At 37.1% G+C, this 13,821-nt stretch overlaps 1 protein-coding gene across 1 annotated transcript in view; it reads left to right on the plus strand.

Annotated features, from left to right (window-relative positions):
* Positions 1–11,125, plus strand: part of MAPK1 (mitogen-activated protein kinase 1) — a 32,674-nt gene extending 21,549 nt beyond the window's left edge. The window contains exons 6-9 of the mRNA XM_075216297.1: positions 47–178; positions 2,088–2,197; positions 5,634–5,761; positions 7,888–11,125. Of these exons, the coding sequence (XP_075072398.1) occupies positions 47–178; positions 2,088–2,197; positions 5,634–5,744 (353 nt within the window). The 3' untranslated portion in view covers positions 5,745–5,761; positions 7,888–11,125. The remainder of the gene's footprint in view (positions 1–46; positions 179–2,087; positions 2,198–5,633; positions 5,762–7,887) is intronic.
* Positions 11,126–13,821: the final 2,696 nt, after the last annotated feature.

Below are 13,821 nucleotides of genomic sequence, written 5' to 3' on the forward strand. Positions count from 1 at the left end.
GCAGGTAAGTATTTTTTTTTCATCCAAATGTTTTCCCTCTGTGCAGGAATACTTGGATCACCTTCTCAAGAAGATCTGAACTGTATAATCAATTTGAAAGCTAGGAACTACTTGCTTTCTCTTCCACACAAAAATAAGGTGCCCTGGAATAGGCTGTTTCCAAATGCAGACCCCAAAGGTAATGTTTCATGTTCATACACTGATCTGTGCAGTGGCAATGTTTTATATAGTGTGGAAAGTTCAGTGTCCAGGTCACATAGCTACTATCATAGGTGCATTTAAGGAAATGTTGTTGTGAGGTGTTGTGCAGACTGACATTCTCAGTTTCCTCCACTTTTTTTTTTTTTTTGTTTCCGGAAAAATTAAACAATTAACATTACTAAGGAATTGATTGGTGTTAGACAAAACTAGTAATTGGCACAATATGATTGTCCATTCTGCTTGGGGGAAGACATGAACTTGAGCAGGTTTGTTCCGTTCAGACCTAGACATGCCTCTGGGCAGGTGTCTTCATCTCATGCCTGTCCCATAGGCAGATCATTGAACGGTTTGTGTTTTCTTTTTGTTTTTTTTTTGTTAAGGTGCTTCTTACGCTACTGAATTGTATTTAATGGTGGATTAGGCTAAGGAAGACATTTTGTTTGCAAGAAAACACTCTTGTGTGCCTATTGCTTTTAATTATTAAAACTGTCCATTTAGTTTGGTTATTACAATTCCAATCTATGTATCAAAATCAGTGAGGGGCCTACACTGTCTTTATTGCTAAATATGCATTTAGTTTTTGGACTGGCTAGTTAAAATGTTTTACAAAAATGTCTGCCTCATGAAATTTGGGACGTTGTCTCCGCTGCCATCACATGTGCCTCAACTTGCTAGGGTACTTACTGAACTGCTACATATAGTTTGTAAAATTTTAAAGTTATGTTTACAAAACTCTCCCCCGGTTCATAACAGGGAAAGGGATTCCTACATTTGGCTGATCTATCGTCAAAATTATTTTTCTTAACTCTTTTTACCCGATAATGACCTGGAGTGCTCTTCGTTTCATGACCAGATCAATTTGAGCTAGGTGCTGGTTAAGCAGGGATAATTTGGTATCGTAGTGGGTTTTTGTAAAGAAAAAAAATAAAATAAAACTAAACAAAGTTTACAAAATGAAGCCATAATTTTATACTAGTTGTATCAGATCCTGGTAATATATTATACCACGCTTTACCTGGATGCTGTAGCCCGCATATGTTGCACAGCCTGCAGCAGTGATCATGCAAACAGGATCCTCTGTAAACCACAACATGGCTCTACATGAGTGTAAATTTAGAACTAGAAATAGAACCCGGTAACAAGCCTACACTGGGCTGCCGTTGGCAGTAAATACCATTGTTTTGTAGTGGTGTTTTTACTTAAACAGGGTGGACTTGGGGCTTTTTTGGGGGGGGGGGGAGGGGTTTGTTCTAAACCAGTGTAAACAGAAAAATTGTGTTATGGGGTGTTTACTTATACCTAAATACATCAATTTGCCTAATTTTGGGTGTAGTGATTTTACTGGTAGCTTTCTAATCCAGGGCACCAAGAGACCATAGGTAACCTGCTCGTTGGAAATAAGTATTTAAACAAAAAAAAAAAGTCAAGCTGTGGAGTTTATGGTGGTGGGACTGCTGCTTTCATTATGATATTGATGTGAAAGAGTCTTAATGTAGTTTTTGAATGGGCATATGATGCATAATTGTAAAATACATTGTCTGAATTTGTATTTTAGATCCTGTTTTGTGTTTTAAAAGTTTACGATTTTCCCAGCTTTGTTCTGGTGTGAGAGCAGTTTGTGTTCCCTTACAAAAGTCTAGAAGCATACAGGCGTCATAATAGTTGGGGAATACCTACATTGAATGTGCTTCAATATTACTAACTGCAGGTAGTCATCAATTTTTAGAATTAAACCATTGCATATAAAGCATCGGATGATACAGTCCTCAGTGATGTATGGAAAGCAATCAAGTAGTAAATGTGAAAGTCTATTTGAGAATTGTCAAGATAAGTACAGGCCATTAAGCTCTCACATTTAACTCCTTTACAATACACGCTTGTTTCAGCTCTTGATTTGTTGGACAAAATGTTGACCTTCAACCCTCACAAACGAATTGAAGTAGAGGCAGCTTTGGCTCACCCTTACCTGGAACAGTATTATGACCCAAGTGATGAGGTAAGACCTTAAGCTTATATGGAGGGGGGACTTGACTCCACAGAAATGAGAAATGTGCATTTATTTTACTTGTGGTTATTGAATTCCTGTCGCTATACAAGGTACATTAACAATTCCCATATTTAGTGTTTTATTTGTACTGCTTGCCACACAAGGAACACTCCCACTATTACTCATGGCACGTGTGTGTGTGTGACTAGTAAAATATATCCCTCCGCAGTAGATGCATATTTGAAAGAATACATTATGTGAGTGTGTTGTGACTATGCATTTCTAACTATGTTCATAATGAATGAAGGGTCATGCTGCTCCTAAAGTTTGTCATTTTTGGTTGCTGACAGTCCTGAGCTCCATTTTGTAACCTGAAGTAAATGTCAAAAGATCCTGAAGTGAGGACTAAAACAGTAGCCTAGAAGCACAAACAAGTTGCATTAATGAAACCCTGAAGTCTGCTGCAGCTATGAGTGTTATCATTACAGTATAAAATTGTTTTATAATTATGTAACAATAAATAACAAGTAAGCATAGAATTTGCATTTTAGACTGCTTCTGCCTATTGTATATGACTTGAAATCCGTATGACAAAATATCTTTGGCATTATCAGAACTGGATAAAAAGCAGAAGGCCACTGATTGTTGTTTTGGCACAAAATTGGCAGTGGCGCGTCAGAGGTGTAGAACACTGAGCAGCCTTTTTATAATCATGACAATGCGACTGAAATTGTGTTCTGCAAGATCAGGACAATTTATTTTTTTATGCAAAACATAGTGCAATGCAAGTGAAGAAACCCCTTGGCAAACATCTCTAGAATACTGCAGAATTTGCACTGCTTGAGTGTGCTGCTGAATTCCAGCAAACATTCTAGTTGCATTATAAAAAATAAAGTGCAGTAGAGCTCTGTTTTAATCCAGGTCCAATTTTTAAGTCAATCGGATCACTCCAGAGCTAGAATTGCAAAATCATAAAATCATGATGCAAACAAGATTACAATTATTAGTTTTAAAGAAACCTGATCTGCATGGTTTTTCAAAACTTTTAGATTTGCTGTTTTTGTTTTTATTTTTTTTAAATTGCTCCATGAGAATCTTTTTTTTTTTTTTTTAAAGGCGATTGCATTAAGAACACTGCAGACAGTGTTGCAAGTCGGTCTTCATGGCTTATTTCCAAAGAAGATGTGAAAATTGTAAAGTCTGACTGGTAGTCAGGGAATATATAGATTTGGCAGAGCAAAAGAGAACTGAAATTCAGTGTCTGTTTTACTAGTGCTGTTATGAAGTTGGGTGTCTGGAGTTGCAGAGGATCTAAGTAATGTGGTGTAGCAGGCAACTTGCTTTTTCCCATAAAGGACATTACCTGGCTGTATAGAATGCAGCTCTCCCCTTTTCTCCCTGTATATTGTACATTTTATCATTCCCATGTAAGCTTGTCTCCTAACTGACTGCATCACCCCAGTGTTGGCATTTGGGGAAAATGTGAAAAATTATAAAACATAAGTCGATAGTAAATATGCACGTTATGCTTTCAGCATCTTGTACCTATTGGATCTAACAAAGAAAAAATTCCACGTGATTAAGCGTATGTTTGTTCAGCTTTACAACATTGAGTTACAAATGCATGCAGATCTGGTTACTACTTAACACTGTAGTACCTGTTCATGGTGCCGCACTTGTGTCCCTGTAAACACTGGTAGAAAAAGTAAAAAATACCCATAAGCATTGCAATTTCATCTTGGTCCAATGTGTCTTATAGAATTGTGTTTTTGGGCAACACTGGTAGCATGTCTGTCATAAAGTGCTGGGGTCATGAGTTTGATTTCTGTCCAGGGTCTTATCTGTATCGACATGATGCACTGATCAGCCACAACATTAAAACCACTGGCAAATAAAGTGAATAACATTGATTATCCTGTTACAACGGTACTTATCAAGGGGTGGGATATTTTAGGTAACAAGTGAACAGTTCTTGAAGTTGATATGGTGGAAGCAGGAAAAATGGAAAAGTAAGTATTTGAGCGACTTTGACAAGGGCCAAATTGTGATGGCTAGACGACTTGGTCAGTGCACTTCTAAAACGTCAAGTCTTGTGAGGGTGTTGCCGGTATGTAGTGGTTAGTACCTACCAAAGGTGGTACAAGGAAGGGAAACCGTTGAACCTGTGACAGGGTCATGGGTGCCTATGGCTCATTGATGCCAGTGTGGAGCAAAAACTAACGCGTCTGGTCCAATCCCACAGAAGAATTCTAAGAAAATGAATACTGGCTATGATAGGTGTCAGAACACAGTGCATAGCAGGGTGTTCAAGCTAACCTCCTGTTCACCGCCAAACACCTACAATGGGCAAGTGAGGGCCAGAACTCGACTATGGAGCAATGGAAGAAGGTGTCCTGGTCTAATGAATCACGTTTTCTCTTACATCATGTGGACAGCCGGGTGTGTGTGCGTTGTTTACTTGAGGAAGAGATGACACCAGGATGCACCATTGGACGAAGGCAAGCCAACGTAGGCATTGTAATTGTCTGGGAAACCTTGGGTCCTGGCATTTATGTGAATTTTACTTTGACTCGTACCACCTACCTAAAAATTGTTGCAGACCAAATACACCCCTTAATGACAACGTTATTCTCTAATGGCAGTGACGTCTTTCAGCAGGATCATATGACCTGACACACTGCAAAAATGGTTCAGGATTGGTTTGAGGAACATGTGTTCAAGGTATTGTCTTGGCCTCCAAATTTCCCAGATCTCAATCTAATTGAGCAGCTGTGGGGTGTGCTGGAAAATCAAGTGAGCCATGGAGGCCCTACCTCGCAATATACAGAACTTAAAGGATCTGCTTAATGTCTTGGTGCCAAATACCACAGGACACAGCTGTTTTGGAGGAATGAGGGGGATCTAAACCATATTAGGCTGGTGGTTTTAATGTTGTGGCTGGATGGTGTATGTTCTCCATGTGTTTGTGTGGGTTTCCTTCATGTGCTCCAGTTTCCTCCCACACTTAAAAAAACATAATTGGCTTGTGACAGTTAACCCTAGTGTGGGTGTGTTAGTGAATATAAGCTGTAAGCTCCAATGGTGCAGGGACTGATGTGAATGACAGATTCTTTCTGTACAGCGCTGCGTAATTGGTGGTATTAATGTGCTGTATCAAAGCCACCAGAGCCATCACTTAGTACCGTAATAAATACAACCTACTCAATGTGAGGCTGGTGTTATTTTAAAAAGTGGTAAAGTTTAAAAACCTTCAGTAGTTCTAGAAATTAGTGTATTTGTAGTTTTGTCAAGTGGTCTTTCATGCTGGTGCTGTATTACAAAACTTGCATTTTATTTTTGTTTGTAAACTGAAACTTTTTACCAACCCAATTGAACTGTAAATTCATTCAGTTTACTACAGTACTTAAGTATGCTGTCTTAAATTCTCATATTTTCTATAATTAAGCCTGTAGCTGAAGCACCCTTTAAGTTTGACATGGAGCTGGATGACTTGCCCAAGGAGACGCTGAAGGAGTTAATCTTTGACGAAACTGCTAGATTCCAGCCTGGGTACTGACTGTAATATGATAACAGGTAAATGATCAGTAAGACAAAAAATGTGTTAAACATTTCTGTAAATAAGCTTTAATTTCTATTTAAGAAGTTGAAACTATTGCGCTCTGGCTCCATCAATGGTATTTGCAACGACAAATGGAAACCATATCACAAATCCATTAGAATGTTTTATAAAAAGATGACATGGGACCAAGGGAAAATATTTGCCTACTGGTGCACAGGTAATTGCATACAATTTGCTCTAATCTATTGCAACCAAACAAAATCAAGGACGTTTTTCCTTATTTTGTTACTACAGTTTAGAAAAAGGAAGCTAGGCATCTTTTGGGCACATTTACCTGTGCACAATTTTTCATACTTGTTACCTATATGTTTAATTGACTTGACGCATTGCAATGGTGCAGTGTACATGCCGTTGTCTGTGCCTCAGTCATTGTGATTTAAATATCTGTGCTCAGACTGATATCTTTAAAACCCTCACTGTTAAGGTTGGGGTGAGGAAATGCTGAGATGTGAACAAAGACTAACATTTTTAAAAGCATGACGAAGGCTATTAAAACTTCTGAAACAAAGACCATTTCTTTGTCCACTGTGTTCTTCAGTTGTCTATGGAATTGATAAAAATCGGTATGAGCTTGAAGTCAGTGTATCTAAAGGAAAATGTACGCCAAGCACGAAAACTTGTGTCCAGCCTTTCAGTTTATTTTATTAGTCATCAATGTAGTTCATGCAGAAAAATTAATTTAATTTTAAAGCCCTGTATTTTACGTAATGAAATGTAATTCCATGCTTCCTGATTGATTAGTCCAAATGATACTGAAGGTGTCTGTAGAAAAGTTGTATTTTACCATTTGTAGATAGGTCTATGAAGATTAAACAGTAGCCATTGAAATAAGTGCAGTTAATGTAGTTGGGATTTATGAAGTTAAAATTGTTTATTTTTTCGCCAACTGTTGAGAATTGTGCTTTGGCACTATTGGTAACAAAATGTGCAGGAATGTGAAATTCAGTAACAGTGTGAGCCATGTGTGGGTAGAATCCTCATCTCATTTTTGGCAGTAGCATTTGGTCCTATCTTTGTTCTACCTTTTTTGAGCGCAAACAAATATCCGCATACAATGTCGGTTCTATATCTGGGCGAACTATACATGAAAGCCATGGTCTTGGTTATATGTGGGTTTCACAAATCTTTTTAGAATTGTGCTGTTGCATTTTTTTATTTTTTTTTTTAACTTTAAAGAAAGGCATCCTCTAGCAAGGTTGACCCTTCATTTGAATGGTGACTCTTGCAAGGTACATTGAATTCACCTCATTGTTTTGATTTTCATAGTTCTGTATGAATGGATTTTATTTCATACAAGGATTGTAAGTTTCTTTGGTCTTAGCAGACCCTTTTGTAGAACTTTGTTGCCAAGCTTACTGAACAGATCCATTGTGGATACCATTACCAGACACACGGCCCCACAATACATTGACATCCTAATTTCCGCACCTTATGACTAGACAGCTGTTGCGGAACTACAGTGCATGTGGGCATGTTGGGACTTGTAGTTCAATAATGAACTATGGTGGCTACTGTAATTGTGAGAAAGGAGGATGTGGAGTTTGACTATTTTGACCTGTATCTGTCTGTTTGCAAGCAATACCTGGTGCTGTTTCCTTTTCACTAGCACAATGTATTTTTTGCCACTGTTTAATAGTATCAAATACATTTAAAATGAAATTAAGCATTTGAAGTTCTTGTTACTGCTCATCTGCACAACAGGCCAGAGGGAAGACCCTGATCAATATAGAGGTAAAAGTAGTCAAGCCACAGGTTTCTCTGCTTCCTCATCTATGCATAGCTGTACAAGTGTGGCAGTGACTGCCTACAGCTATATTGTGATACGAAAGACTACATATGTACATGGACAATTGCTGTTCACAACATTTTAATCACAGGATTACACTACTTTGCTTTAGTATTATTAAAGTGGACTTTTCATCTACAGACAGTATCTATTTTGTGAGCTGAACCAGTATGCAAATGATCAGTTTGTATGTATACAAATATACACAAGCACAAAATACCCTGTAGCATGATATAAAAACTGTTAGCTTTTTTTTCTTTATTACAAATAACAATAGATTTGTTTGTTTCAAAGGGAAAGGCTGTGAAGGACTTCGCACTCCGACATCTGTGTTCTTGACAGTTCTTCCTCCTTGGCCATGTCCTGTGACCCATCTCAGCTTGTCCAGTCGAACTCCTTGGAGCCATTAAGGAGGGTGGTTCCTGGTAGTTGTGGCTTTTTTATGCTTCTGATGAATTCTTTCAGTCTGGAGAAGTGTTCTTGACACTCCTTTCGTAAAGCCCTGTTGCAGTGTGGTGCGGCAAACTGTTGCTGATACCTTAATCAACTGCTTGTATATTCACTTTTTGTTTTTTTTTGTTTTTTAACAGTGGTTTCTTTCCAGTTATGTGGACAAACACTGTCCTGACTTTCACGGGCTTTACATATTGTCGTATCCGATGTTACCGATGACTCTGGTAACTGGCATTTATTTTTATTTGTTTTGTGGAAGAAAACCTTTTTTTTTTTTTCTTTTTGGAAACTAATTTCGCTGGGCACTTTAAATCAATAGAAAGCCCCATTTACACATATCATTTTAAAATTTTGCAGTGAAAAGCTTTGAAAACCTGATGGAAATTATTGTATATTAGTTTCTGGTTTTCTTTTGCACTTAGTTGAGATGTGAGCAATTTTAACCATTTATGTGCTTAAGGGACCTTGTATTGTGAAATCCTATCCATTTATTAAAAAAAATTGCTTACTTGTACATCAAATTAAAATCATAGCAATGAGAGGCTGCTGCAATACACCATATATTATACACACAAATATATAACATGGGGTCTTTGTGCCATCAACTGGTCTTCAGAAGTCTGCGTTTTTTTTCCCTGTATGACTCTTTTGGAGGAAGGTGAGTTTTCAATAGGGCAGAAGTATAGTAAGCAAGTGAAACCAAAATCCCAAAACTAACTTTCTTTTATGGGGGTTGGCATGAGGCTTCATATTTCTACAATGAAATAGCTTGCTAGTGCTGGTTCCACTGGTGCCATGTTCAGTGAATGTTTAGGCACTTCTATTAGTACTCCTCCCATCTCCTTTTAATACATAAAAAATAGTGCTACATTGCATCGTTATGTAATGAATGGTGTATTTCTCATTATTGGGGATGGCTGTTTTATTTATCAAAATATAAGGGTTTTTTTTGGGTTGGGGGGGAGGGTCACCTGGAGATGAAAACTACACTGTTTTTTGGTTTTGGTTTTTTTTTTTTTTTAAGCCTAGAAAGCTGCTTTTTTTTTCCTGCCTCCAAGCTAGAGCAGCACTAAACTCTTTTAAAACTGTAAACATTACTTTCTTCCCCTTCTGCAAGTATTTGTTCCTGGAGTTGTATTCCGTGGAGTTTTAGATGTTATGTCCCTGTGCAGTGCCGCCTCTTTTTCCTCACTGCTCTCTGGTGAAAGATTTGCCTTGTTTAAAATGACTGTGCCCTCGCATGACTGTTAAGCTTTTCTGTGCAAAGATTGTCTAAGTGCCACATGCCTATGATTGATTGAAGCAAGATCTTACCTCTAAATTGTGTTCTTATGAAATGTTATCCTGTACCCTTCATAAGGATGAAACTGCTCTATTTTAAATTAAACCCTTTTGGTTTTCTCATGTTGTCTTTCCTCTTCTAGCAAAAAATATTGCAACTTGTCTCAACTGCCTAGGAACATGAGCAAAAATTGCACTTGTAATTCAAAATAAATTGGAGAAATTAACCATTAACATTTTTTTTATATATTTTTTTCCTTTATATTTGAAGTTTGCTTAATTGGTCAGTTTCTGTAATGTGGGTTATGTAAACTTTTTACAGTAATTTGGTGAATGGGTTTACCAGGTAATTTTGTGTTGCATATCAGTTTATTAGATTAATTGTCAGATCAGATGCTTATGTTTTATTAAACAGTTGTGCAAAATATCTTCTGTAAACAATGCTACTTCAGTTGTCTGCTTTATTGAGAGCTGGTGAAAAGCTAAACCTGATATGTTTGCTTTACAATTAAAAAGGGTTGATTTTGTTGTAATAGACCAGCATCACTAACAGTTTTCAATTTATTCTTTCAGTGTTTGAGGGAACCATTAGCCATACATCACTGCAGATACTCATCAGTAGAATTTCTTACACACCCAATATCTACAGTTATTCTTGTTGCATCAATTTAACACCTTGGTCTGAAAAAGAATCTCTTGCTTTATGAAATTAGTCCAACTCAATTTGACAGATTTTTAACAGTGAGCCTTGCATACACTTCTTGCACATACCAACCCTCCACACTCACAACCCAATCATGACACCAGATGCTATAGGAAGCATATAGCCAACTGTTCGCCTTGCATAAACGGCATTAAACAGGGAAATATATATAAATATATCTATGCACTGACATTTTACCCTTGAGTGTACTGCATGGACCATTTAGTCATACAAATTGCATCAGGGAAAGAAGAAGCCATATTTAAATCTGAAGAGGCATGTAAAGAATTGTCTTAAATTACCTGTTGTATTTAAAACAGGTTGCTGGGGTTGTGGTTTTTTAATCTCGTCTGTTAAATCATTTCATAAACTATTATGCCAGTAAAGTAAATGGTTTATATTACTACGAGATTACTAGCTTGTTTAAAGCCCACCCTTGCACCCAGGTTGATAAGAAATTGATTAATTTTTTTTTTAGAACCTGGAATCACCATGCATGTCTCAAAATTAGCTCTGGAGAAATGTATTCCATTCCAGTCTAAGTATTGCATTGTTCATGTGATACATTTAACAGGAGCATCTGAACAGCCAAAACCGCTTGCTGCTTTCCCCCTTGGAGGTTTCTCACTACTAAATGCACTTCACCTACTGCCTTCAGATCTGCTCTTGTTCCCAAGAAAAATGTCTGATATAATCGTACAGCAGTGTTGATTTTGTTCTGGTTGCTCGCTGTCTATGGCCATTATTACTAATCGATTCTTTGTTTTGTGACGGGCGTTTGCGCCAAATGTTCAAACTTTAAAAAAAAAAAAAAAAGCGACTGGTGACTGACTTTCTCCCCTTTCCTCATTGCCTTTTGTGTTGTCATATACAAGCACTCTTAACAGATTATTAAAAGAGCTTTGTACTTGCTTTGTACTGTACTGGTGCCTTTTTAGTCTTGTATTCAAAATGTGTCTAGCTGATTCAAGTAGGTTGTAAAGTTGGAGGCTTCACTCCGTAGATGGACACTGATTATTTTCCTCTTATATAAAGTGTGAAAGAATTAGATGTTCCATCAAGCAGTGAATAAATTGAGAGAAATCTATTTTATAACAGACTCCTGTATGTTCCTTTAAACTGTAATGTAACATGTATTTTATTGTGAAAGGTATATAACCTGGTTAATCAATTAAAAAAAATTGTATGAGGTTTATAAAAAAAAAATTTTTTTGTTCTATTGATGTATTTAACTTTTTCCTCAATTGGTTCGATGTTCTATATTTCTGGCTTAAAACTGTGTAAACAACAAAGAAAAAAAATCTTGTAAGACACCACAAAAAGCAGATTAAATCATTAAAACTGTATTCCTGTATTGCCAAATGGTTTTATTCTATTTACCTTTTGTCACTTTTAAATGGTCTCAAAATGAGGCAATCACAGAAAATCAAAGACAAGTCTTAAATATATTTCAGGCGCTTCATGATGTATATTCATCTAATTGGGTGACCATTACCTTCAGGGCCAAAAGGTCACTTTTGTACCAGGAATCTGCTGCTGTAACCAAAAGAACACTTTTCTGTCTTCAGATCTCCACTCAGATGATTTTGGTTTAATAAAACACCCCCACTCTCCCTCAACTAGCATAACCCCTGACTTTACCATGTCTAAGCTACCAGCATTTCCTGCGGTTTTCGTCCCCTATTGACGATCAGTTCTCCATGGATATTCACATTAGAGAACAAATAGTTCAATTCTATTGAATGCTAGTTCTACACACTTGGCGCTGTGTTCATTCAACGTTCCCCTGTTTCATTTGCGAACTGCAGGGGTCCAGGAACTGCTCTGTTTGGGTAGGGAGATTGCATTCAGTGCAAACACAGTTAACGAACAAACAGTTTAATCTGTTGCAAAATGTGGTGGGGCAGTTCCATTAAAAAGCTCAGTTTTTTTAATTTAGTGTCAGACCTTTGTGCATGTTTAATATGACTTCGCAACTGACAAAATTAAAGTAAAAAATAGACAATTTTTAGGAATAATAGAATAGAAAACTAAAATATCTTGGTTGCATAAGTGGGTACACTCCAAAACAAATACTTTGTGGAAAGATGTCTTGGTTTTTTTTGTAGCAGTCTTTTAATATATCTCACACACATGGAGTCAGCAATTCTATCCCACTCTTCCTTGGGGAAAAAAGTTCAAAGTAAATCAAATTGTGAGGTGATCTGCTGGGAACAATCCTCTTTAGGTCATTCCACGTGTTTTCAATGGAAATGCGGTCCTGCTCTGACTGGGCCATTCTACGACTTATCTTTTCTGAAGTGATTTCTTAGTTTTGTGCCTTTTGATTGTTATGTTGGAAGTTGAAATGCCTCATTTTCAGCTTTCTAACAGAAACCAGCAGGGTTTGTGCCAGAATTGGAGCTAGCAGTATGCCATGTATCCTGACTACAGCCCATGTCCCAGCTGAACAGAAATAAATGCAAAGCATGATGCTGCCACCACCATGATTCACAGTAGGTATTCTTTAAGTGTCAAGCTATATTGTCTTTGTGCCAAACAGATTTCTTAGAATTAAGGCCAAAAAACTTAGTTTGTCTCATCAGACCAGAAGACCTTTTCCCTCATGATTTTGGGTGGTTTTTATTTGCAAAAATTAAATAGACTTTGGTGTTTTGGCTTCTGACTTGCCACTACCCCGTAGCCCAGTTCTGTGCAGAATACGGGATATTGTCACAGCGAGTAAGCAATTCCTTCCAGAAATTCCTGCAGCTGCTTTTATTGTTGCTGTAGCCTTCTTAGTAATCTCCCTTATGGAGTGTTCTCCTTGTCCTGTTTTCAACTTTGGAGGCATGTCCTGTTCTTGGTAATGTCTCTGTTGTGCCACATTTTCTCCACTTATTGATGGTCTTCAGTGTTTCATGGTACATGTATTGCCTTTGAAATTAGTTTTACACCTGCCCTGATTTGTACCTTTCAGCAATGAGATTTTGTAGATGTTTTCAAAACTGATTGCGGACTTCGGCTAGCCCAGTAGGCTTCAACCAAGAAAACTGCGATCCTACCGGAATATCTGATCTTTATTTGGGGTTAATCTCAATCGGTTTCATTGCTAGGAGGTGTATAAACCTTTTGTGGTTATCTCTGAACACAGCTACAGCCTCATTATGAAAGTGTGTGCACAATTATGAAATAGGGTATTCTAGATTTATTATCTTCACTTTGTTTCCTAAAAATTGTATCCTCACTGGAATGTTGCAAGTTCACATTAAAGATGGAAAAATGACTGACATGAACTTGATTTCAGGCTTTACATCACAAACACTTGCACTTTCAATAAAGGTGTGTGTGCAGTTCTAGCTACTGATTGTGTGCAATATATATGCATGTGCAATGCAGTTTTGTAAATGTGGGTGGTCTTGTATTAAAATAGCTGTTGCATGATTGACTCTTGCAGTTCAAAATAAACTTTTTAATAAACAGTAGCAGGCATTCAAATTTTCTACTTGAAATACTTGTGCATACGTTTCGACCAGTGCCAAATTTACAAAACTCACATTAAGAGGTTCTTTAGTTTCCAAAGCTGTTTTCCCAATATTTATATTTAATAAACTGTAAGAGCAAAACCAAAAAGCTTAAATGAGATAAAAATATATAGTTTGTTGGTAAGAAACACTAAATCAAGGAAGTGCTCAGTTGTTATACCTGTGAAAAGGAAAACCACCTACTGACAAGCACGCACACCCACTTTTATAATAAACAATAATTTTATTGAAAAAAAAAAAAATATGGATAATACTCTAATAAAACAT

This window comes from Mixophyes fleayi, chromosome 1 (genome assembly GCF_038048845.1).
Source record: "Mixophyes fleayi isolate aMixFle1 chromosome 1, aMixFle1.hap1, whole genome shotgun sequence".
In the NCBI taxonomy this organism is placed as follows: domain Eukaryota; kingdom Metazoa; phylum Chordata; class Amphibia; order Anura; family Limnodynastidae; genus Mixophyes; species Mixophyes fleayi.